Genomic DNA, 25053 nt, shown 5'->3' with positions numbered 1-25053 from the left:
TACGAGTCTGTAGTAAAAAACCATTGAAGACACTGGTTGAGAACTGTCAGTCAAAGCTGCTTTAAACTCTCTGCAGAAGTGGATGGACGTGTTAAGGTCTAAGCAATGGCAGAAAACCAGAATTGCTATAAAAACATTGCTCAAATGGACTGTATAGCAGATTATTCCCTTTAAATTGGAAGCAAGAAGTTACATTTGAATTTACAGCTGTCTCCTATTGGGTTGATTTGTGGATGTTTAGCAAAGAACACAGCATGTCTTAAACATTATGCTGCTGTACACAGTAATTATTTAACACCTCTGAATTCCTGGAAATTTGATTTTTAAACATATTTTATTTGGACTGAAAACTGCCTAAAATTCTGATATGTGAGAGATGCAACAGTTAAAATTATTAGATACAGTAATGTAAACAAAAAGAAAGCGCTTTAATGGAAAATTCTGTTATTTTTTCAGATGTCACAAGCAAAGACCGTGCTACAAATAACCGTTACCCATTACTTTGACAGAAAAGGTTAGACTGGGGTAAATTAGTAAAAATTTGGGTAAAAAGTCAAGTACCTACTAGTATTTTTAACCATAGTTAAAGGGATGGGTTGTCAGTTTTTGGCCTTCTCTTTGAATCTGCTTTCGTAACATGAAAAAGGTAACGGCACTGTGGTCACGCAATCTGTTCACCCGGTTAAATTAACAATATCCCATAAAATCTTTAAAAAAAAAAAAACACTTCAAATCTTTCTTTTATCTCCACAAATGTCTCAATCTGTCTATTTTGTAATAGTAAAACTATTTTCTCTCTTTAGCACCACAGCTGTTCCCTTTTAGCATTTTCTAAATTAGGGAAATGCAATGGACAAGATAACTTTTCAGAAAACAGGTGACAGAAAACATTTTGAATTATCAGTCAATATTTAAAGTTTGGAAATCATTTTTCAGTTTGGACATTATGAGCTATCACTGTATGGAAAAGAGCTCTGTTAAGATTCTTTAAAAGTTCTCCTTTTTTCCCAACTGAATAAAAACCAACAACATGTGGGTTAGGAATTACCCCAGGAAAAACAAATGACAGAATTGTAATTTTGGGGGTAGTATTTTTATACATTTAAAATGTTAATGTTGTATTCTTTATCTAAATCATATAAAAATATATTGCACTCACTGAGGGCACAATTCCTTCTATGAAACTATTTATTTATTTAGGTGCACTGCAAAACAAATTACCTACAGTAAAGTTAGGTACTAACTATCCACTATCCAAAAGTTTTACAGTATCATATCATTAAAATGCTTTATTTACTTGCCTCCTTAGAAATAGTTTAGAGCTGGAAATTGGGTTTAGCCATGAGGTCACTAACAAGTGACATCACTACTACCAGAGAATTCAGTGTGACTCTAGATTCACATCTCAATACAACGCGCGCATTGCAACTGATGGCATGAAATGGGAATGACGCATAAAGGACAGGTTGAGGATTTCCCCCCCACACATGAAAGTGTGACGTCTTCCACCCCTCCGCGCCTTTAACTTTCACAACACGCGAAGCCTTGTGCCTACGTTGGACATCCGAAAGGCTGCTTACACGACTTTGCTTTTGCGCATGATACTGCGGATCCGACGTTACTTCACGCTCCAACTCACCTTGAAACGCGGGTGCTCTCCGTTTTTACATGGAGAGCGACGGGGAGGCGACCAATCCCCGCCCCGACGCCTCCCCCACATGCCAATGAAATTCGAGCGGAGGCGGAGCTAACAGCTAAATTGTCACGGTTGGTTTCACGCTGACAGTGCTATCAAGCCGCGTCTGGCTGCCGTGCGCTGGTGCAGGTGCTCTATTTCATCGAGAGAGGATGCGAAAGGAAAGAAGGGGAGGGAAAGAATGAAGGGAACCGTCGGAGAAAAGTATGCAAGGCATGAATAAAAGGGTATCAGCAGCTGACAGTGTGTCTAACGTCCAGGAGCTCGGCTAAGAATGATTTATTGAAAGGGGCACTTTGAGATATGATAAGGTTTCTCTCTGGTTGGCAATAGTACTATGATTTGGTATGTGGCCACTTTGATAGCAAGTGTATTCAGCACCAGAGGAACAGCTGCTCAAGGTGAGTTGAAGTGCAATTTATTATATACAGCCTTAAGTTTGATAAGTTTTTTTTCACTAGTTAATATTTAATCTTTAATTTATATATATATATTGAATATTTTAAAGTTAAAAAGATAGCAGTTCTGTTTTTTTTTTTTTGTCTAATTATTTTGGATTATATATTTCTCTATATTCATAAATAATATTGCTGTGTCATTGGTTAGTGACATTTCTGTTGAAGTGCTTGTTTTCAAATAATCTGGTCTTGCAAAACTAAAGGGTTTGAGCTGGTGCTTTTTTATTCCATCCATTTTCACCTGTTCTTCAATCCCATTAGCAACTTTTGGGTTATTTACTTCATATTAAGTAGGTTCTGTCAAATTAAAGGGTGTGATCTCCACAAAGTGAACATTTTGTCATGATTTACCCACCAAAAAAGAGATGGTACCATTGGATATTTGTGGTAACTGAGTCTGTAATTTTTTCTAGCATGTCCTTTCATGGTTTGCAACCCTTATGAGATTGAGTAAAAGGTCATTTTCAGGTGAAATAAAAATTTAAATTCTGAGAATATACATGTGGACCTTTAAGTACACATAATGGTGATACTGTTATGTATAACTGCTCAATAGTGTTTTATTAGATCAGTTTTTTTGGCTGAATGCTGTATTAGTTATTCATTTTTGAATATATTAGACCTCGCAGATGGCTTTAGCCTAGTTCTCACAAGAGAACTTAAAAGGAGCCCTCATAATTGTAATCCAAAATGTGTTCTGTGCATCTGATCGACCTTCAGACCAGTTGAAATAAGTGGTGTGTCTTTATTTCAGATGTTGGGTTCATGGACTCACATAGCCCTGCGTTTTACAGTTTGTCCACAAGAGGGCTGCTAACGTATAGTGAGGAGAATCCAATCTTGGGTCACGTGAGAACTTTTTCATAGCATGAAAAAACTTTGAATAGTTATGCATTTCCCACGTTGATAGGGCCATTATACCAGTTTCAATTTATGGTTGTAGACGTAGGTGATATTTAACCCTAATTTTATGTATATAAAGCATAACGTGATTATCTTACCTTGCTAAACTTGAGCTGTGTCATTCACTTTATGTGACAGTGAGACATCTTTCACCTTGCTGTTCTGACTGTGCACTTTGCCACATACGATCAGTGTCTCCCTCCTGTGAGCCAAGAGTCATGCTGAACTACCCCAGCCCCAATGCAGCTCTCTCCCTGCCCTCACACTCCCGTCTCAAGCTGTCAGCTGGCAAACAGGCCCGCAATCACCAGCTACAAACCTGGCCAGGTGCCAGATCTCTACTTTGTTGCTCTATCTAAACTTGGAGGCAGGAGAAGGAGAGCCATGAGCTGATGTATTGCTCCGGGTAGGCCCTCGAGGCTCAATACTAGCTGACCTCGCTGAACTTGTTGAGACCTCCAGCAGTCCAATTCAGGAGCAGGCCATCTTCCCTCATGATAAGAGATTGTGCCTAACAGCTGTCCCCTTTAAACTTGTTTTGCCAAATCAACATGTCTGTTCAGTTGTCATTTTGGCAGGTGCTCAAGATGTTATTTTTATCTAAATTTATCTAGATGCACCAATGAGGTTTATAATACCAGGAGAGATCAGATCACATTCCTGTTCATGTTCATCAATTTCATAAAAAACTTATTGACCCCAAACTTCTTTGACATTTTCCACATTATTATATTATATTATATTATATTATATTATATTATATTATATTATATTATATTATATTATATTATATTATATTATATTATATTTTTGGAAAATTACCTTTTATTCTCCACAATGCTATAGTTACAGCATATACCAGAAACTGCTAACAGGCCATGTTAACCAGCTACTCCTTGATTTGAACAGACAGGATGTTATTTGAGCTGATGTGGATACATGGGAAATGATTGTGATTTGTTTTAGCAATTAGCACCTGCTAGCAGACTAGAATCTGCCACGTTCTTAACCCTTGCATTGTTGATATAGCTGCCCGCTGGAAATGGAGAATGTAAAGAATGCTTGCTCTCAATTTTTGTATCGGAGTCTATGATTCATGGAAAGCCTGGTGGAGGATGGCCTGGGGGGGGACCTGACAGGTCTTTTTAAGCAGTGTTGGATAGCACTGGATGTCCTTTCCAACAGTCATTACTTCTCCTTCATCTTCAGGCTGTGATGGCTTGACCCTCATCCTAGTGGAATGATAAGAGTGTAGGCCTCTTCCATGTGGAAAAATTAACAACAAACAAGCTGCCTGTCATCGCATCTGGATGGGTTTCCAATATTGGATGGGTCGATTTTATAGAGACGTTTCTGTGTTTTGGTGGTATTACAAAAAAAAAAGAACCCACAAATTGCTATATATCAACTCACTGGCTCTCTTGACCGATACTTTTGATGTCTTGTAATTATGATTTATAATGTCAGCTATAATCCAGCCAAATCCATGGCAGGCATTCCAGTCAAAGAATTGAAAGCAGCTGACTTACACTGATTGTATGGAAAGCTGCAGAACATGAACCACAGAGGGCACAGCTGAGGCAGCCAATTTCCAAATGCATTTTGTTGGCTCCAGTGATTCTGAGTGAGGGGTAATGCTTTGGGCTACAAAGAACAAAGTGGAGTTACAACTATTAGAACACAAAAAGTTCTTTATTTTACATTTACTTTTTATTTGTTTTTGTTTTGTTTTTTGGGGGGGGGGGGCTTTTGCCTTTATATAGGACAGAAAAGTAGAGGGGCAGGCAAGCTTGAGGCAATAGAAGAGTTTTTCTCATTCAGAAATTTTGTGGATAGAGCTTTTCAGAACTGGATGTGTCTATTATCCACAGACTCATTCAGCTGTTAGGAAGATGAATTCTGGCCATTATCTGAGCTTCTGTCTTTCTTAGTTAGAATAAGAAAGTTAGTTTGTTAGAATCTTCCTAAACAAATGGTACATTATGTTGAACAATTGGTATGTTATAAAAAATCAGCACTGTACATCTCCATCCCTCACAGCATCGTTTTTATTACTGTCAGAAATGAAATATGGTGCTACCCTAAGGTCTGTATCTTTAAACCCTGGTCTTTTAAGATTTTTTTTCTTAATATCTTCCCCAATGAAATCATTTGCCACACACATCCTGTAGAAACCCCATGAACCTTGAGTGCTCTAGCATCAGTTTTTCACCAAAGGCAATTTTGCATCCAATTGATGTGTGGATAGAAAGTAACTGCTGGCCACTGCTGGCCCAGGGCGAATGGCTCATTTCATAAAAGTCACTAACCCTTAAATGTCAATCAGCTGGTATTTTGGCCAGCATTGACTCAGGTCCCCCTCCCCCAAATGCAGTCTTCCTCTTTCTCTGTTGATAGATGCATGCAAGACAACACAAGATGTTCCATATATAGATACCTTCAAAAGAGCCCTGTGGAATTTGGTTAATTATGCATGACTTAGCTCTGGCATTGAAGTAAAACAGTATGTTTCTAAATCAAGCTCATCAACAGCTGAAAAACCCCTCCCATGTTGGAGAAAACATGTCAGGTACTCACTGACTCCATTTGGGTGTCATCAAAGATCTAGATTTTATACGGTAATGTAAAATGATCAAGCTTACATGTATGCATTTGGTAGACACTATGATCCAATGTGACTTTTACATTGCCACCACCACTTAAAGAACCTAGTTTACCTTTTAACCTTCTCTTTGGGTTATTTTATGCATGTATCGTCCACCCTGGGAATGGAAGAACTGGGTTTTTTTCATGAACTGTGTGTTTAGTAAGTGGAAAGCAGCCTCTTGGTTAAAGTAAAAGCTACAGCTTAACGTCTACTTTAGCACTGTGGAAATCACTGAACAGAAAGCCTCTGATCTGTAAAGAATTGAGAGCATGGGCCTATTGATCGATACACTCTTTGCTCTTGTTCAGATCTGCATCTGTGATGTGGCCACAGCCTACAGCACAGCAGAAGGATCACTAGTCATCTCAGAGGACCATTGTGCATGGAGAACCTTGTTTGTGTGTCGTTTGTGGATGATGCAATGCAGCGATATCTTGAAACACTTCCTGATTTCACAAACAGAAATGTTCCTTTTTTGATTGGCATGATTGAAAATGATGACACTCAAGGACACTTGGAAGATGGTACTCCGTTAGTGTGGTGAGATTGCTGACTAATGGAGGAGTGATGCTGGGCGGAGGTGTTTAGTCTGACTCAGCGTCGGGGGAGCAGAGGGAGATTCATGATTCAGCACATGGTAGAAACGTGGTATGAATTATTTGGTGGTTCAGAGATTGAGTCAGTGGAATATTAGGATTACAACAGGAGTCAATTTGGGTTTTGTGCAGTGTGAAAAATGTTGGGTTTTGTATGCTACGTTCAAGAGAACAGGGTCAGTAAGTATTTTTGCACCATACTTTTGTTTAGCAAGGATGCATTAAATTAATAGTAAAGGCATTCGTAATGTTACAAAGTATTTTTATTTCAATTATATGCTGTTCTTTTGAAATTTTTTTATTTTTATTTAACACAATGTATTTCAGTTACCTCAAAAATATTAAGTAGCATTGTTTTCAATATTGATTATAATATATATATATATATATATATATATATATATATATATATATATATATATATATATATATATATATATATATATAAAAAAAATTTTGAGCATCAAATCAACATATAATGATTTCTGAACAATCATATGACACTGAAGACTGGTGTAATGATGCTGAAAATCAGCATAGACATCAAAGGAATAAAATTGCAGTTTGTGATATTTCGGTCGTTTTTTTTATTTGGTGCAGCTTAATGTATTTATTATGTAATATATTATTCTAAACTAACAATCAGTCTTATTTTGTCTGTACACTGATGGCTAAGATTTTAAGTATGGACAGTATATCAGTATTGTTGGCTAATTTTAGAGATTTTTTACATTTATTACTGTATATCAGCTACTTGGATATTTAATGGTTTTTATTAAATGCTCATTTCCTAGTCTTAAGTTAATTTTTAAAACACTAATAATTTAATAACGCTGTTAAATTTACTTTGTAGAAAATCTCATAATAATAATAACTATTTTTTTATACTGCACTTTATAATGCAGTGATGCCTAAATTCCCTTTTAGCATTGATGACCGTGTTTAGAAAAAATGACTGATTTTAGTGTTTAGTAATTAATTTATTTTGTCAAAATAGTATAGAATGAGATTTCGGTGTTGGCTGGGCTACTCAGCATGAGGCTGCATAAACCGTGGCTGATTAGGACAAAATATCTGAGAAATATGGAAAAGATCTGTCTATAATATTATCACTTCATGTCTGCTAAGGACACAGTGTAATACAGGACACCATCCTCATCGAGATGCCAGACTACATGTGCGCTCTCAGATCCTGCTGTATCGTGTGTGTCAGAAAAAGCTGCTGGACTTCACAAGGAATTGACAGAGATGTAGAGAGCATGTGTGAGCGTGTGACTCCGCTGACGTGCGTGGGCTCGGCAGCCAGCCAGCCAGCCAGCCAGCCAGCGTACTGATCGCCTCTCTCCCTGTCCCCCCTTACTGGACTGCTTCCCTTTGCATCTCATTTTTCAAGCTGTCCATTGATGGAGCGGACTCTGCCTCCTCCCGCCCGGCTCCACCACATCCATTAAACATTCATACTCTGGCCATGAGATACTTCAGTACTGTACCCCAGGCTCTCTTCCCAGGATACTCTCTTTCTCGCTGTTGCCGCCCCTCTCGCTTTTCTCCCCAGCCCTCATTTTTCTCTCCTCCGCTACCACCCTTCAGAGGGCAATCAATTCTGAGTGATCGCTATCTGTGCATCCATCCCTTTCAATCTGTCTGGCTGCACTGTAGATCTGTTCAAATTAGATTCATCATTCGCCACGAGTCCATGTGTTTGCTCACTGTGTACTGCGGCAGAAGCCTGGCACGGGACGTGACACAGGCAGGATGCTGACTGTGATGAATCAGGCCCTCCTGAACTGCCTCTTCTCCTTCTCATGCTATGGCGCCTGTATTTTATAAACTTTTTTCCTTCAAATCCAAACTATCCAACCTTCCACCCCAATCATACACCTGCTACTTTCGCTAAGAAATCAACCAGACCACTAATAAGATTTTAAGGAAAAAATTATACTAATTAAAGGGACTATATATGATTTTTCAACCATTAGATGTCACGTGGGAGCACTACATCTCAAACCAAAAGAAAAATGCACTTTGACCCCCCCATGCAACAAATTAAGAAAATAGGATATATAACGAAATTGAGATACCCTCGGCTTTTGTGAACAATGTCAAGTGACCTTCAGCTTTTGTGAACAATGTCAAGTGACCTTCGGCTTTTGTTAACAATGTCAAGTGACCTGGTAACCATTATGCTGTAATAGTAACACTGTCCAGATGTTAATAATGTAGTCATTACAATTTATGAGTCAAATTGGATCCTTTAGCAGCTCAAAGGGCTCTTCATCTCAGGAAAGCCAGACCAATGTTTATTCTGGTCTTATATTCCTCTCTTTGTCAAAGGCCTTGTTTTCTTTTCTTTTTTTACAGAATAACATGTTTTTCTGTGGAAGTTGGCATTTAGTAGAAAGCTCCGTACTGTGGTCCACCATCTTGCTTTTACAGAGTGGTGCGGGAGGTCAGTCCCACAGTCTACTTATAAAGGGAGTTTAAAAGGAAAGGTGTTCACATACAGTATCAAACACACCCCAACTAACACGGGTGCTCGACACATGCACAGAAGAAATATTCATTCTTCTCTAGTGTTTGCGGAAAATGTTTTGTGTGCGTCAAAATTTCTTTTAATATCTTCACCTCACACAAGCTCTCATCAGTGTGCGCGTCTCATTGTTTCTTTTTCATCTGTGAAACAGCAGGTTGGGTTAGTAGCCACCTTGTGGACAAACTAATTAATGAAAAACTTGCATATGCAGGCTAAGCATAAAGGCTACTAAATGTGCACATTATGCCGATGACAGTATTTTGCCTTGCAAGCGTTAACGCATACCCTATCATACACATAAAACCCAAAGTAACATATGCCTTGGGTTTTAGTTCCATGTTTAATATTATATCATTTATTATTATTATTATTTTTTAAAGTAAGGTTACATTATGATGAAGTACTTACAGTGGAAGTTAGGGATGTAACGATTCACCACGAGCCAGATGAAAATCGATACAAACATGTGACGATTCAAATCGCTTGAGATGCTAAACAAATCGCAGTACAGTTGGGGTAGGATTTTATGTACTGTATCATAGTTTCACAAAAAGTCAGAGCATTCGGTTTTTATTTTGAAATTTCTAATTATATAATTTTGATTTTTTTTTAAAACTGCTCATGCTGCATGTTGTTACAGTTGGGTATTTGCTGGTGTAGGAATAAAGTGCTCGAGGAGGGTCTTGATCAAATGAGGAGTTTACTGAACATCGATGGAGATTACAGACTATATACAACACATTAACACCATTATAACATCAACTGAACTCACATCACATTAGGTTAGGTTACAATAATCACGGACGAAGAACTGAACAGACAGGGTATTTGAGAACACAGGAGGTAATCAGGGAACTGGAGACAGGTGGGGATCAATCAATTAACAAAACTACAACAGGAAGACCAAATAAGGAAACAAAGTTCATAAACGTAACAGTTCGCCCCCTCCCGGAACGGTGCGTCCTCGCACCGCAAGAGGAATACCAGCGGAGGGAGGGTGGGGGTTCTGGAGGCGGGCGTTGGGCAGGCAGGGGGCAGGCGAAGAGGGAACAAGGAGCTAGGAACCAATGCGGAGTGGATGGAGGGAGGAGCCAGGGAGGAGCCAGGGAGGAGCCCGGAGCAGGAGGAGACAAGCCAGGATGGAGATCCACAGTGGAGTCGACGGCAGGAGGAGCCATGGTGGAGAAGGAGCCGACGACACCAGGGGGCCGACAGACGGAGACTGCACCGGTGGGTGAGGAGCCCAAGATGGAGCAGCACAGCCGCAGAGCCAGGGTGAAGCCGAGGATCCGGAGGGCGGACCAGAAGGCTCAGGCGACCAAGGCGAAGGCAGGGCTCTGGAAGACCACTGCAGAGCCGGATTAACTGAGGATGGAGGTGGAACCAGAGGGAAGGAGGAGTCCCGAGGCGGCGGATGGTCGACGACTGACCAAGGTGGAGCCGGAGGGACGAGGGAGCCCGGTGGAGCAGGTGGGATGCCAGGCGACGGTGGAGATGAGGGAGCTAAGAGCCAAGGCGGAGCCGCTGGGTCGAAAGACCGAGGAGGAGTCCAGGGCTCAGAGGCTGGAGGCAGAGACAGGGAATCCACACACCAAGGCGGAGCTGGAGACTGGAGGTCCTGCGGCGAACCATCGTGCCCAGATGGTGGGGATTGAGGGTGAGCTGCGGGACTGACTGGCACCAGCAGAGGTGAGGTCGAGGAACTGGCTGGTCTAGGAGAAGATGAGAGAGGGAGGATGGGAGGAAATACAGGAGGATCAGGGCTGTACAGAGCCAGCAGAGATACAGGAGATACGGAGCTGGATTGAACCAGCGGAAGTGGGAGAGGGAGGCTGGGAGGGAATACAGAAAATTCAATGCTGGGTGGAACCAGCGGAGAAACAGAAAATTCAGGGCTGGGCGGAACCAGCAGAGAAACAGAAAATTCAGGGCTGGACGGAACCAGCGGAGAAACAGAAAATTCAGGGCTGGGTGGAACCAGCGGAAATGGAGCAGATGAACTGACTGGAGGAGGTGAGAGCGGGAGACTGAGAGGGTATACAGGAGGATCAGGGCTGGATGGAACCAGCAGAGAAACAGGAAATGCAGGGCTGGATGGAACCAGCGTAGAAACAGGGGATTCAGGAATTACCTCCATAAACCAGTCCATAAGGTCCATAAATTGCTCCATACAACTTTCAGAAACGAAATACAGCTCACCCTCAGTAGTAGAAGTGTGGCAGGGCTTTCCTCCACGCCCTCGATCTCCACTAAAACTCCCACGACGCACGGTGTTGCCGGCTCACACACCTGGCCAGTCGCGCTCTCATGGTCCTGCTACCATTCGGCGAAAGGCTTGGGCTCTTCGGCCGCGGTGGGCTCTGGCTCCATGCTGCGTGATGGCATGGTTCGGGAGTGGGGCTGGAGATATCCTCTTCGGCGGTGCAGATGGTAAATGTGGATCCATTTTTCTTGAGCACCCACTCCACGAAGACGGCGAAATCCTCTCGGGGACCGTTTCGCTGGTAGGCGTGCTTTACGCCGCTCGCTCAGGCCGGTGTAATAGAAATTAGAGAGCGAGCAGTCGGGGAAGTGGGTAAGGCACGCCAGATCAAGAAAGTCCCTGGTATGGTCCTCCAGCGAACAGTCCAGTTGCTCCAGGCATAGGAGTTGGAATGCTGGAATCGCCATTCCGGGAGAGGGATGAGAGCAAAAACCAAAAAGAAAGAAAAACGCAGCTAACTAAACTCTTTTGGTCCGTGATCCTGTTACAGTTGGGTATTAACTGGTGTAGGAATAAAGTGCTCGAGAAGGGTCTTGATCAAATGAGGAGTTTACTGAACATTGAAGGAGATTACAGACTATATACAACCCATTAACATCATTATAACATCAACTGAATTTACATCACATTAGGTTAGGTTACAATAATCACGGACGACGAAGAACTGAACAGGCAGGGTATTTGAGAACACAGGAGGTAATCAGGGAGCTGAAGACAGGTGGGGATCAGTCAATTAACAAAACAGGAAGACCAAATAAGGAAATAAAGTTCATAAACGTAACACATGTATTCAGCATCTTTGTTTGTACTGTGATTCAAATGCAGTGGTTGTCTATAATAGAAAGAGCACAGGCAAAGCCTTTGTTTATGATGACAACATTTTTTGTCTTATTTATTTGATTAGATTTATTTTAAAATTTCAATTTAGTTTCGTTATTTGACATATATCTGTTTCACAAAGAAATGTGCAGCATTTTGTCCAAGCAATAATAAAAGGACACCTTTTCATTTATTATTTGTCTTAAATCTAATTTTGCTTAAAAAAATTGTGAGAAAAATGAATCTTGAAATCAGTATCGTGAATTGAATTATATCGTGAGCTGAGTGAATAATTACATCCATAATTTTTTATGACATTTAAAAGCAGAAATTCTTTTTAGGTTTATGCATTATATTGTCAACAAAGTTGTAAAATTTGATATAACATTGAACAGAAAAGGTGAGTGAACAATTTTTCACATTTATGGCTATACTGCCGACACAGTGAGTATTGAATGACAGTTTCGTCCTATTCACTTCCGATGTAAGAACCAACTTTTTTTTAAAGAGAACTGGAAGGAGAAGTGGTATTAACATAATGCCACAAATGCTTTTGATTAAGCTTAGTTTGTTTTTGGCATGTTCCTTTAATGTAGTGTAACGATCGTGACCCAGAGAGACACAGGGAGAGAGAGAGATCCAATCGTAGATGTCTTTATTAAGGGATAATCCAAATAGTAGTCAACACAAGCCAAGGTCAAAACCAAAAAGACAGTCCAAAATAAACAAACAAAGGAAAGGGACAGGAAAATGAACTCGGGAAACGAGAGGACTCGGAGGATGAGCAGACCAGGAAGAATCTCGGGGGACGAGAAGGCTGGATACTCGAAGGGTAAGGACTACATCTAAACAACAGGAAAAGACTGGTATTTATAGGGAGGCTAATGACGATAAAGTGACTGTACCTGGTGAAATTAGCAGGAGTGCAATTACTGTGATGACAGGACAAGACTAGAGGAATTCTAGTGCCTACGGTGAAGTGCCTAAGGGGAAGTGAGCCCACTAGTGGACACCCAAGGAAACAGAGACTAGACAGCGTGACATGTAGCCATTAAACTGGCTGATTTAAGAGCAGATCAGCAGACTTACTAGACTAGGGTACTGCTTCTTCACAGTGCTGCAGAGCCAGATGGGAGAATGTTGTCAGGAGACATTCGCTGTGCCATCTTGCTGTGTACAAAGTGTGATTTTCTGACAGATTGATACCAAGCCATCTTTTAGCCCCTGTTTTTGGGAGAAGAAAAGACCATGTGTTCTGTGTGTGGAACAGACACATTTCTGCATTGCTAATGTCTGTTGAACAGTGCAGATGAGCATTATCCCACCAGATAGACCAGCACTAAACTAGCAGCATGGAAATTCAAGCTGGTCTAAGCTGAGACGTGCATCTGTCCAAAACTGCTACTTTCATTGCACCAACAAACAATTTTGTCTGGAAACAGCTTACTGACTGTTTAGCCAGTTGCTGTAACAAATGAAAACAGTTTGCTGAGCTAGTTTGCTACTGTTAGCATGTTTTCTGGGCTGTCTTGTTCTCCAGAGTGCAGTGGAATGAACTAAAGCATGCAGAAAGCATACTAGGTGCACACAGTGAAAAGGTGAAGGGGAGGTAAACAGGGAATTGCTGTCAGATAGAAATAGAGAGATATATTGCCAGAGAATTCAATTGCTGCTTATATAATGCTAGCCATTGCTGAGCATCGTAGGTGTCTTCTGCCATTGCTAATCCAAATGTGCATGTGTTTGGGAATATATTTAGATACAGTTAATTTTTTTGTCTCAGTTATTTTGGTATTCGATAAGATCAATGACCTGTTTTTTTGAAAGGTGATCCCGGGAATTGCTGTATTGACTAGCACTGCTTTTTTGAGTAAAAATGTGTAAAGAGAAAAGTACAAGAAAATGCCTTGTACTTTTTTTTTAAATGAGCATTTGTATGTCATCGACATTTTCTGGTTAAAAGCATGGTGCATGTGTTAGCATGTGCAGGTTTCAGGAGATAATAGGTTTTAATCATCCCATCCCAGAAGTACTGTATAGTTTTCCCTCTTTTTTCTTAGTGCACACCATTGAGAAATACATCTTGGGATTTGGATACTTTACGCCTCTTTATTAAATCCACTCAAATATGCAAAACATTTGTTTTAAGAAGTTTTATTTATTGGACATTTTAACTCTTCATTTTAACTTTTCAAAAAGAAACAAAGTACAATTTACAGCCATTACACCTTGAGAGACAATTATTCCCTCTGGAAGACATCTTAATTACACTAGAATACCTCATTTTGGCAAATATATTATTCTTCATGGTGAAAACGATTCAAAAATGCATTATGATCAGTGAAAAAGATGAGATAAATGCTCATTATATGTAAACATAGTTGAATATTGAAAAGTATTAGAGTATCGTGTTGTTAGCATACTGACATGCTAATTTCAAACCCCTTTAAAATCAGTGATCAAATTGGAGTTTCCCATGCAAAGTGCAATTTTTGAGTTCTGCCTCTGTATTAGAGCATTTGGTAAAGATCATTTATGAGATACCCTGACAATTTGGATGTTACAGAAAGTAACTGCCTATTAAGGTTTTGAAACCACTAATCTTTCACTCCCATATTTCCTACAAAGAGCATGTGTAATCATTAATGTGCAGAGATTTTCCAGTAAATTATTTTGGATCTGCTGTTTCAGTTGTAGAAAGTGAAAGTAAAGTGACACGCGGCATATGACATCCCATGCTCGGAATACTTGTGCTCTGTATTTAACCCATCCAAGTGCACACACACCCAGAGCAGTGGGCAGCCAATGATGCAGCACCCAAGGTGTTGATCAAGGGTCTCACTTGAGCTTGAGACTTGTACCCACAAACCTCGGTTTACTAGTCTTGCTCTCTATCCATTAGGCCACGACTGCCCCTAACATTGACGCTGGAAGGCTGCAGATTAATCACTGACTCTTCAGCATGAAAAGTTGCTGACTAAGAGGATTGAATACAGTCAACATTTCCCCAAAAATATAGGATTAGCAGCTGGTGTCTGCCATAGATGCCTGGATATGTGCAAAATCTGATACAGTATATTACAGTGCACCCACCATTGTAAGATTTGCTGTATTTGCTGGCAAATGAGCCCAGTTTAGCTTAATGGAATTTCACAAGTGCTTAAAGCTTTTTTAAAGCTTTAAGACCTCATTAGTGGAAACCAATATTTTGTTTCTGTTTCTGCCTGGCCTGTTATTGAGTCAGCCTCTAACGTCATTACTACAGAGTCATTTACACACACATGCCTAAAGGAGGAGTGAACGCTGCCTGTGAGAGTTGGGGAGGAAATCAGACTATACTCAGAGGAGTTTGTGGAGCTGGATCTTAATCATGTGGCATCTCTCTGGAGGATAGATTAACCTCTGCCGCCCTGACAACGCACGCTCACAACAACTGTGGGATATTGAAAAGAGAACTGGCAGTGAAACGAGAAATGAGATGCGTCTAACAGTTGACACATCAAAAATACAAGGGAATATTTTTTTTACTTAACAAGATTTATATGGTATTTTTCAGTGCAGGATTTCAGCCCTCTTTAGCTCATTCTGAGATTTCAGAAGATCAGGTTTCTTGACCACACAGCCAGCGATTCACCTTCAAGACACCCTTCACATTAAACACACGTCGGTTTTGTACATGTTTAGTGCTTCAGTGAAATCAAGGTCCTACTTATTGATGTGCTAATCTACTTCATGCATTGTCCCTAAATGGAACAAAAATGACTCAAAAACAGAAAAAGACACCAAAAACTTTCCAACACAATCAGTTGTGTTGACATATGATCAGTTTACGCCCCACAGATGGTTCAGGTTTAGAGCATTTTTACACTTTCTTATCTATCTTATCATCTTTTTTGTCTCCTGTGTTTCTTCTTCACTGTTGAAAAAGCCACCAGCCAGTCTGAAAAAGTGATTGTGCCCCTGCGTTGAACATTGTATGAACACTATATTAATTATATTCTCCATTTCCTTCTCTTTCAGAGCACTGTGCTGGAGGGATGAAAAACATCCAATTAAGTGATTTTCCATCATTGCATTTTAAGTGTTAAGTGTTTAGCATTGTTTTTTTTTAATGGTAGGTTAGCATTTCTACAAGCTGAGCCATAGTCTGGAGTTATCATTGCAGGTCAAATGCAGATGAGATTTGCCAAAGTAATTTCTAGTAATTTGTTTTGATTTTCTTCAGACTTTTCACTGCCATCCGAATTTCTAGAAAACATAGTCTTAGGCATTACTGTATATACAATGTAATCATTTTGAATCGAATAATATTAAAAAAGAAGCAAATGTGTTAGGGAATATAAAGCAATATTTGCTGGTCTACCATGAAAAGTGCTGTGTCGTTCAGTCTTAAAAGTGCATGAACCTAATGAAAGAAAATGGATTAAACCGTTTGTCAGAATTAAGTACTGAATTAAGTATTTTTATGATACTCTTGTTCCAATTGGTTTGTGATGCTTAAGTTGAAGGAAAGGACGTTTCTGTGTATACAAACAATAATTTGTGCTCTGCAGTTTACCCATCCAAGTCCACACAAACAGCAGTGAGAAGTGGACAAACACACACACACACACACACACACACACTCACACCCGGAGCAGTGGGCAGCCAATGCTGTGGCGCCAGGGGAGCAGTTGGGGGTTTGGTGCCTTGCTCATTGCTCAGTACTAATTATTTAAAATTAAATTAAAATATAAGTAATAAAAAAGTATTAATGTTATATCAGTAATGGGTATGTCAAACTACTATATTGCCTTTTATTTTTCTAGGTCTCATATGTACAGTACATTTTCTATAGACTGATAAGATCCCGGGATGTACCTCAATGTCAAATCATTCTGGAATGACTTGGCACTTTAGAGGAATAGAATGAAAAGGATTATTATGGGATTACAATTCAAGTTTAAAAGTTATTATGTTGGTGTCAAATACCACTTGGACTTTCTGAAATAATGAATTCTCATACAATATCACAACTTTGTGACAGTGTTGTATCTCTAAAGCACTGTAAAACTGTAGCTTCCAAACCTTTACGATTTATCTATACTAGTGGCAATTTTTAAGTCATTTTTTTAAACTACAAGCTGTTAACAAAACTGTAGCGAGCAGTAGCAACATAGCTAGCTAATTTGAGGAAGCATACTTTTAGAAGTACGAAACAATTAGGCTTTTTAAGTAATTTATGATATTCAACTATAGACTAATTGTAGTCTGGTTGTGCTACACTTATGAGCACTTATGACTGAAGTTAAAAGTAGACCTGTTGAACTAAACCTGAAAACCTTAAAGAAGGACGAATAAGAAAAATTTATTTTGGGGCTTGTACTATATCTTAAAATGAATTCATGTGAAGTTGAATTTACAGAAGCCATTCCTGTTAGTCTTCAGAAATCATTCTGACTTGGTGCTCAAGAAAGATTTCTTATTATTATCAGTGTAGAAATCTGTTTCTTTCCAGATGTATTGATGAATAGAACAGCATTTATGTAAAATTTAATGCCTCCCTGCTGAATTAATGTATTAGTTAATAAAAATAAAATCGTTCTGACCCCAATCGTTTGAATTCAAGATTCAAGATTTTTATTCGTCACATACAAAATTATATATTGTGGGGAAGCCGTGGCCTAATGGTTAGAGGGTTGCACTCCCAATCGAAGGGTTGTGAGTTCTAGTCTCGGGCCGGACGGAATTGTGGGTGGGGGTAGTGCATGAATAGTTCTCTCTCCACCTTCAATACTACGACTTAGGTGCCCTTGAGCAAGGCATCGAACCCCCAACTGCTCCCCGGGCGCCGCAGCATAAATGGCTGCCCACTGCTCCGGGTGTGTGTTCACAGTGTGTGTGTGTTCACTGCTCTGTGTGTGTGTGCATTTCGGATGGGTTAAATGCAGAGCACAAATTCTGAGTATGGGTCACCATACTTGGCTGAATGTCACTTCACTTTCACTTTCACTTTCACTATATAGCATATATAACCAGCAGTGAAATGTGAGTCAGGTCCGCTCCATGGACAGTGCAATTATTAAAGAAAACAACACAGATTAAAATATACATAAATAAAGCTATGTAAGAATGAAATAAAAGTAAAAAATAAGAATAAAATATAAAAAATGTATATTGTAGAATTAAATATAGAACGTAAAATAATGTGCATGAGTGTAAACTGTAGTCTTAAATATTAAGATGTACAGGGATGTACAATGTGCATATATGCATTTTACTGTAGTCTTAAATATTAAGATACCCAGGAATGTACAAGAAGCAGATGTGCAAAACAGGGCGACACTGTCAGTGTGTCTATGTGAGGTAGTGAATATAGTAAAAAGATAAAGTGAACATTAAGTGGAGGCATGAGGATGTTAAGAAGCTGGTTTAGAGTTTAAGAGCCTGACGGCCTGGGGGAAGAAACTCCTCCTGAGTCTCTCAGTTTTTGCCATCAGGCAACGGAAGCGCTTACCAGATGGCAGCAAAGTGAAAATATGATTACTGGGGTGGGTGGAGTCTTTGATGATTTTTGCAGCTCTACTTCTGCAGCGTTTGAGGTAGATGTCCTGCAGAGAGGGGAGAGCAGACCCTGAAATGCACTCAGCTAAGCGCACAACTGAAGTATTATGATATTAGTAGTTAAATCTACATACTAAGGTATATGATAGCTTATTGTTAGAAACATATCAAAATTGAAGTCATTTTTCAATGATAATTGTTTCCATTCCAATTGAATCAGTGATTTGAACTTGAGAGCTGAATCAGTCTGATTACTAAATGAGTACTTCTGAACAACTGATCACACAATGATTCAAAATGAACATATTTTGGTAAACTATTCATTTAACTCTGTCCAAATATTTCCTTCACGATAAGCATAAAAGACATTACAAAATAAGTGCAGATTCTTTTTGGGTCTTCTTATAGCATCCATTGTATGTAGTCTTATCAATAAATATAGTTTTCAGTTAATTGTTATGAAGGAGAGAGAATTTCAGTTATCTATGGTCTGCATACGCAGTAGAATGAAATAATCTAATTATCAACATTTGAATGAAACTGTAACATTAACGATATCCAGGAATCATTAACTAATTAGCTCAAAATCCTCTGTATTCTTCCCAAACTGTAATCATAAGATTGTTGTAAGTCACCTGAAATCAGAACGCGGCTCTGCTGGAAGAGTCAAGAGCTGGTCGGGACTCAGCTTGGGCAGTTTGACAACAGAGAGACTGAGCCTCTGAGGGTTTTGTGTGAACTCTGTGAGTGATCAATGGCAGGGGTAGTGTGATCCAGCCAAACTAGGTCAAGTCCTTCCCTTCCATTAGAGCATCATTAGTGTTCAAAGCCACCATGATATGTAGTTTTTTTATCAGCCTTGTCAGAATCCTCTGATACAGATGAATGGGGAAGCTACAGCCTATTGTTCACCAAGAGGAGGTAATGTCATTTAATTTGCACTGTACAGCTGAGTTTTTATTCTTTTTCTTTGGATTTGCCCATTTGCAGTCTTTACACCTTTTTCTTTTCTTCCCAAGTCATACACAGACCATTTTAACTTGTCATCGGGTTGTTCTGTCAGACAGTGAGCTCATTCAGCTGTAATTGCAAAGTCAGGATCCATCCTGTTTATTTGCTGCGTGTGATTTTTACTCTGCAAATCAGAAACTCTCATCACCACTCATTAGTTACACAACAATCTGACAAGACTTCTGAAATAGTCAGATGCTTGATGGATGCTAACACAGATGCTTGATTCGTTTTTTTAAGCACAACAAACTTTAAAAAAAAACAAACAAAAAAAAAACAGTGTTTTAAAACTGATTAACATGAATATTAATTGAACAGGTGAAATATGTTAATTTAATGATATTTGTTTGAATGTTCCAATTTTTTTCATGTAGTGACATTGTATTGAAAAAATATATTTGTAATAGCCAGTAGCCTTTATTTTGTGTATTTAAAGAACTGCCACAATGATGATAAAACACTTACTGGAACATTTCCTGTATATAGATATTTGTTTAATAAGATTTCAACATTTTCTTGCTATATTGACTTTGTTGCTGGCTGAAATAGATGGCAATATTATGACTATTGGGTGTTGATTCAGAGTTTTCAGAGAAACACACTGTTTTGAATCAAATCCTGTACAATCTCGAAACACTTACGGGTTACTTTGACCTACTTTCCTAAGTGGGATTTTCAAAAGAAGTACGGTGCCTCCAGCCTTCTGCTGCATTTATAATGTTGAGCAAGATCTGTAAAGTTCATATGCTGCTAGATTGTTAATGTATGACTTATATATTGGTGCTTTTCCACAGTATATTAGTGCGAATTTGATGATAAGATTGTTGTACTTGGGCAAAACTCTGAAAACCAGTTTTCCAACATCTACTGATGGCGGTTTTCAATTTATATTATATTATATTATATTGATTCATTTAAAAGCAGTTGAAAATCTAATAAAATATAACAACCATCAAACTTACAAAATGGCTTTTGAAGATAAGTTAATTTTGATGCACGAGATCAAGCGAGAGAGTCAGTTAAATTATCTGATTTTCCTTTCACTTACTACTACTAATAATAACTACACATTGATATCAGAAATAGTGATCTGGATAAGTAGCTGGCTGCTAATGAATAAATGTAAATTCAAATGTTAATAATTGGGCAACTTAATTCCAATTTATTTATTTAATATTTGTTTGTTTTAAAGGGGCACATGCAACTGTATTCTGCCCGAAAAAAGTTGTTATTAAAAAACATGGATCACTTGGATTTTTAGCGCACAGAATGCTCAAGTTCTCTCTGTTGTAAATTGACATCATTTTTCTCTCTGAGCTCAAGTGGTTTGACTGGCTCGATCCCTTGTGTCTTTCATTGTAAACGGGAGTAAATCTGGAGGGGAGAGGAGAGAGAGCAGCTTGTTAACCGCTTGTTGCTCTCAGTTGTGCAAACAGTGAAGTCATAGCAAGGCTTGTTTTGCTCACTGGTGATGTCACCAGCAGCCAATCAGCAGGCGCTGCTGCAGTAGGTAGTGGGTGCAGCGGGAGTCTTGGGTATATGGGAACGCGCTGGAGGCACTCCGGCTCTCATCATCACCTCATTATAAGGATAGAGAGAGAGAGAGAGAGAGAGAGAGAGAGAGAGAGAGGAGAAGCATCAGCTGACTATATCTAATCACAGTTGTGAGTCAGTCATTTGATTCCCCAGATTTTTGTATGTTATGTGCCTCACAAAGAAAATGACATACTGAATAAATCAATTTTAGTCCACCTGGGCTTGGATTAAGCCAGACTGTTTCATTTGTGAAGCACCTCTTAAGGAAGCTATCATACTCTCTTGCATCCACTCATTATACCAGCTTTTCATTGGCTAGTGACCTTAAGCCAAGGTCAGTTTTGCTCCTGCAGGAAGCAAGACTTGAATTCGTATCCTATCTAATGCAAATGTTATATTTGATGAATCAGTTTTGATTACCTATTTATTTGCTGTGTGCAAGATAAGCTTGGATATCATGGTTACTGTAGCAAAGGTTGAACGGTGGATAGCAGTTTTCTATTTCATTAAGTCTCTATGATACTGTGTTATCGCTTATATAGCTTTTTACAAAATTGTGATTTTAATAAAACTCACTCACACAAAAAACAGTATAGTTGTCATCGTAGTGAATAGAGAATGAATGTGTGTGTATATTGATACTGTAAGTAAAATAGTTTCAGGATATCCGTACAAGTTCATTTATACAGAATAGAACTTGAGTCAATGCTTTAGTCTACAAGCTTACTTGATCTACTAACCAAAGTCTGTTTCATCTGTTAGATGAATCATTGCTCCCCAAAGCAGTTTCAGAGTGTTTGGTACAATCCTATCCTCATGAAAGTCCATATGTTCTCACAGGTGCCCACGGAGTCAGAGAGGAGCCTCAGTTTGTGACGGCCCGCGCAGGGGAGACCGTGATTCTGGGATGTGACGTGGCTCACCCACTCAACGGCCAGCCCTACGTGGTGGAGTGGTTCAAGTTTGGAGTGCCCATCCCCTTCTTCATCAACTTCCGCTTCTACCCTCCTCACGTGGACCCCGAGTACGCCGGTGAGCTCGGACTTCCACTACATTTTATTATATTTTCCACAGAAATAATGCCACTTTGTATAATTTGGACAGTGTTGTAAATATGTTTTTAATTAAATAATTAATTATTACATTTAATAATGGAAATTCACTCATGTTTTATACATTCTTTTTTTTTTCAGGCAGATTTGTTTTGCATTTTTGCAATGCAACATTTAATTTTATTTTATTTTTCATTTTGCATGAATGAAGCTTTTTCATGAACCAACATGCCCAATAAATTGTATTAAAACATAATTTGGCCTTGTTTCTGAGATAAATACTATTGCAATGTAATTTTTCTTCAATTATTGTTGTTCTATACTTGTCACATGAAATTAGTGAACAGTAAATGTCTGTTTGGTCTGAGGTCATTATTTGCAGTCTTGCAGCCGTGTCAATAGATTATGAATCAAAACGCGTGGGCTGGTTTGAAGAATGCTCTTATATTTTGCTCCTGTGTATCTGACGGTCCAGATCTGTGGACAAGTGGAATACTGTAGGTGCTGATCTCAAGAGTAAAGCATCAGCCAAACAGATGAAAGGGGTTTTGAGATGGAGTGGAGGGGAGCGCGGGAGATCAAATATGATCCTTTTCTTCCTAATTGAGATGAATTACATCATTGATAAGGAGTGGAAACAGAAAGGGCATAATTTAAGAGCATGTCAGATTCATAAAAGCAAAGAAACTGTGATAGTTTATCAGATGTGGCTTGGGGCAGGATATGCAATTTTAATGGCTCTCACTCAGAGTGAATGTTAATGGGATTGGAACGTGTTTTTTTTTTTTTTTTCACTTTCTCTCATCCTGAATCCACAGCTGAATTTCCAGCAGCGATTGTTCGGTGCTGAGTTGTATATATTTTTTAAACAAATTAAGAAATGAATTAATCTCAAAGACAGTTGCTCTTCTGGTGCTTGAAACCTGAGTTGAAATCTTATTAGAAGTTTTTTGAAATTCTTATTAGAAACTGCCACTGTAAATCTGGGATGAGTCAGGTCATTTTTAATATAACTCTGATTGTATTCATTTGAAAGAAGAAAATCATATACACCTAGGATGACTTGAGGGTGAGTAAATCATGGGGTAATTTTCACTTTTGGGTGATCTATTCTTTTAATATGTAAGTAGTACATATACCAATAACATCTTTGTTTGTTGCAGTAATATGAACATACTGTTCTATTTCTATCATTCCACACAGGAAACACAAGTTGAACATGTCTTTTTGTTCCGCTGAGCAGGATCCATAATGTCCATAGATGGCCTTGTGACCTGTATATACATGAGGTCTCATTCAGCAGTGTATTTCCTCTGACCTCTGGCCTTATACTGGCCACTGCCTCCTCCCGATTAATGGCTCTACTCTGCACATCTACAGTAGCTCTGTGTCTTAGTGTGTGAGACCCCTGCTGTAATAGTGACTGGCGTGCGTCCAGCATAACTCAGGCATAGATATCAAATGCCCACCACAAAAAGCCTGCTTGTCACCAAATGACTCCATATGAATCCCATGTATTGGGTTTTTGTGTAACCATGAGATTGAGAGATGATAAAGCGTCCACATATCTGAGATACACTGTATTATTCATTCATTCTAAGTAGAGCTGAAACAGTGATGCTTGACAAGTTTTAGTCTTTTTCGTTTTCCCCAGAAACTGCACAGAAAAGGCCTGTGGTGTTGGAGGCAGGACTCTGGTTCCCATAATGCCTCAAAGCATGTCTGAATTATTTTAATTACAGCTTTACAGCAAAACCCTTACTATTTAAATTCAAATGTATAAAATAATTTTATTTTATTTATATACTATTATTTTATTTATTATTATATTTAATTTTTTATTCATATATTATTTTTCATTTTCTTTTTAATTTATGTTCAAGTCCTAATATTTTGTTATGTGCTTTTGTCAAATTTTATATACACATACACACTCACACACACACACACACACACACACACACACACACACATATATATATCAAAGTGGTAGAGCAAGGTTGTGGGTTCGATTCCCAGAGAACACATGTTAGGTAAAAACTGTTAGCCTGAATGCAGTGTAGGTCGCGTCTGCTAAATGCATAAATTTAATTTTATATATATATATATTTTTAGCTCAGTTTTTTATATTTTAATTCTTCAACTTAAATGTACTGTATATATTTCAAATGTTTCTAAGTCTTGTTGTATTTTTTATTTAGCTTTATTTCAGTGAACAAAAAAGTATTTTTTAAAAGTGTTAGTTTTAGTGAACAATAATAACACTGCATAATGTACACACCCTCGTGTCATTCCAACCCTTATTTTTTTCCTTTTTTTCTTTTGACCGTTTGAAGGTCAGTGGTGCGAAATTCTTCAAAGTTCTCCAAAAAAGTCTGCCTCTGTCTTCTGCATACAGGTTTGAACTGTGCCTCTAACTTAATGAGTGAGAGGGAGAAAGTACAAGAGAAAAAAATGAAAAGAATATGAATGTAGGATTAGGCGGTTTCATGCTTCCATACTGTATTGACCTCCATTATATCACTTCCTGAGGACTATCTTTAACTTACATCGCATGTCAATGTTGTTTCTCTAGCTCCCATCAACACTCTCTCACAGGTGTAAAAATAGGCCAGGCGTTTGACCGCTCTCGTTTCACTTCTACTATTATTTTATTTTGTATGCTGTGGTACCATAACAAATTATTTTCAGACTGTCTATTGGTGGTGGTAATGCCTTTTTTTGTATTGAAAAAAAGAGTTTTGAGGACAAACACAGGCCTTGCAATCCCTCTGCCTGTGCTGATATTGTTTCCTGCCATCTGTCATCACTGTTGGCAGAATATAGAGAAAAAAGGCATAAATCCCCATTTCTGCTTGATCCTTGGAGAGAGCTAGCTAGCTATATCATAGTGCCATGATGGATTTGCCCATGACTGGCACCAGAGACATCATGCTCATTTCAAAGTGATGGGGCACGCGCCCCCTCAGATTTTTGAGCTAAGTGGATTTTAAATG

At 38.9% G+C, this 25053-nt stretch overlaps 1 protein-coding gene across 5 annotated transcripts in view; it reads left to right on the top strand.

Moving 5' to 3' along the window:
• The first annotated feature begins 1803 nt into the window (after window positions 1-1803).
• The window catches only part of LOC127942181 (protein turtle homolog B-like), an 89752-nt gene continuing 66502 nt past the window's right edge, over window positions 1804-25053 (top strand). For all 5 annotated transcript variants that reach the window (XM_052537825.1, XM_052537822.1, XM_052537824.1 and 2 more), the window contains exons 1-2: window positions 1804-2097; window positions 21846-22037. In XM_052537825.1, coding sequence (XP_052393785.1) covers window positions 2034-2097; window positions 21846-22037 — 256 coding nt within the window. In that variant the 5' untranslated portion in view covers window positions 1804-2033. The remainder of the gene's footprint in view (window positions 2098-21845; window positions 22038-25053) is intronic.

This window comes from Carassius gibelio, chromosome A21 (assembly GCF_023724105.1).
Source record: "Carassius gibelio isolate Cgi1373 ecotype wild population from Czech Republic chromosome A21, carGib1.2-hapl.c, whole genome shotgun sequence".
NCBI lineage: Eukaryota > Metazoa > Chordata > Actinopteri > Cypriniformes > Cyprinidae > Carassius > Carassius gibelio.
Note: the sequence above shows the minus strand (reverse complement) of the source record. Positions and strands in the feature narration are given on the sequence as shown.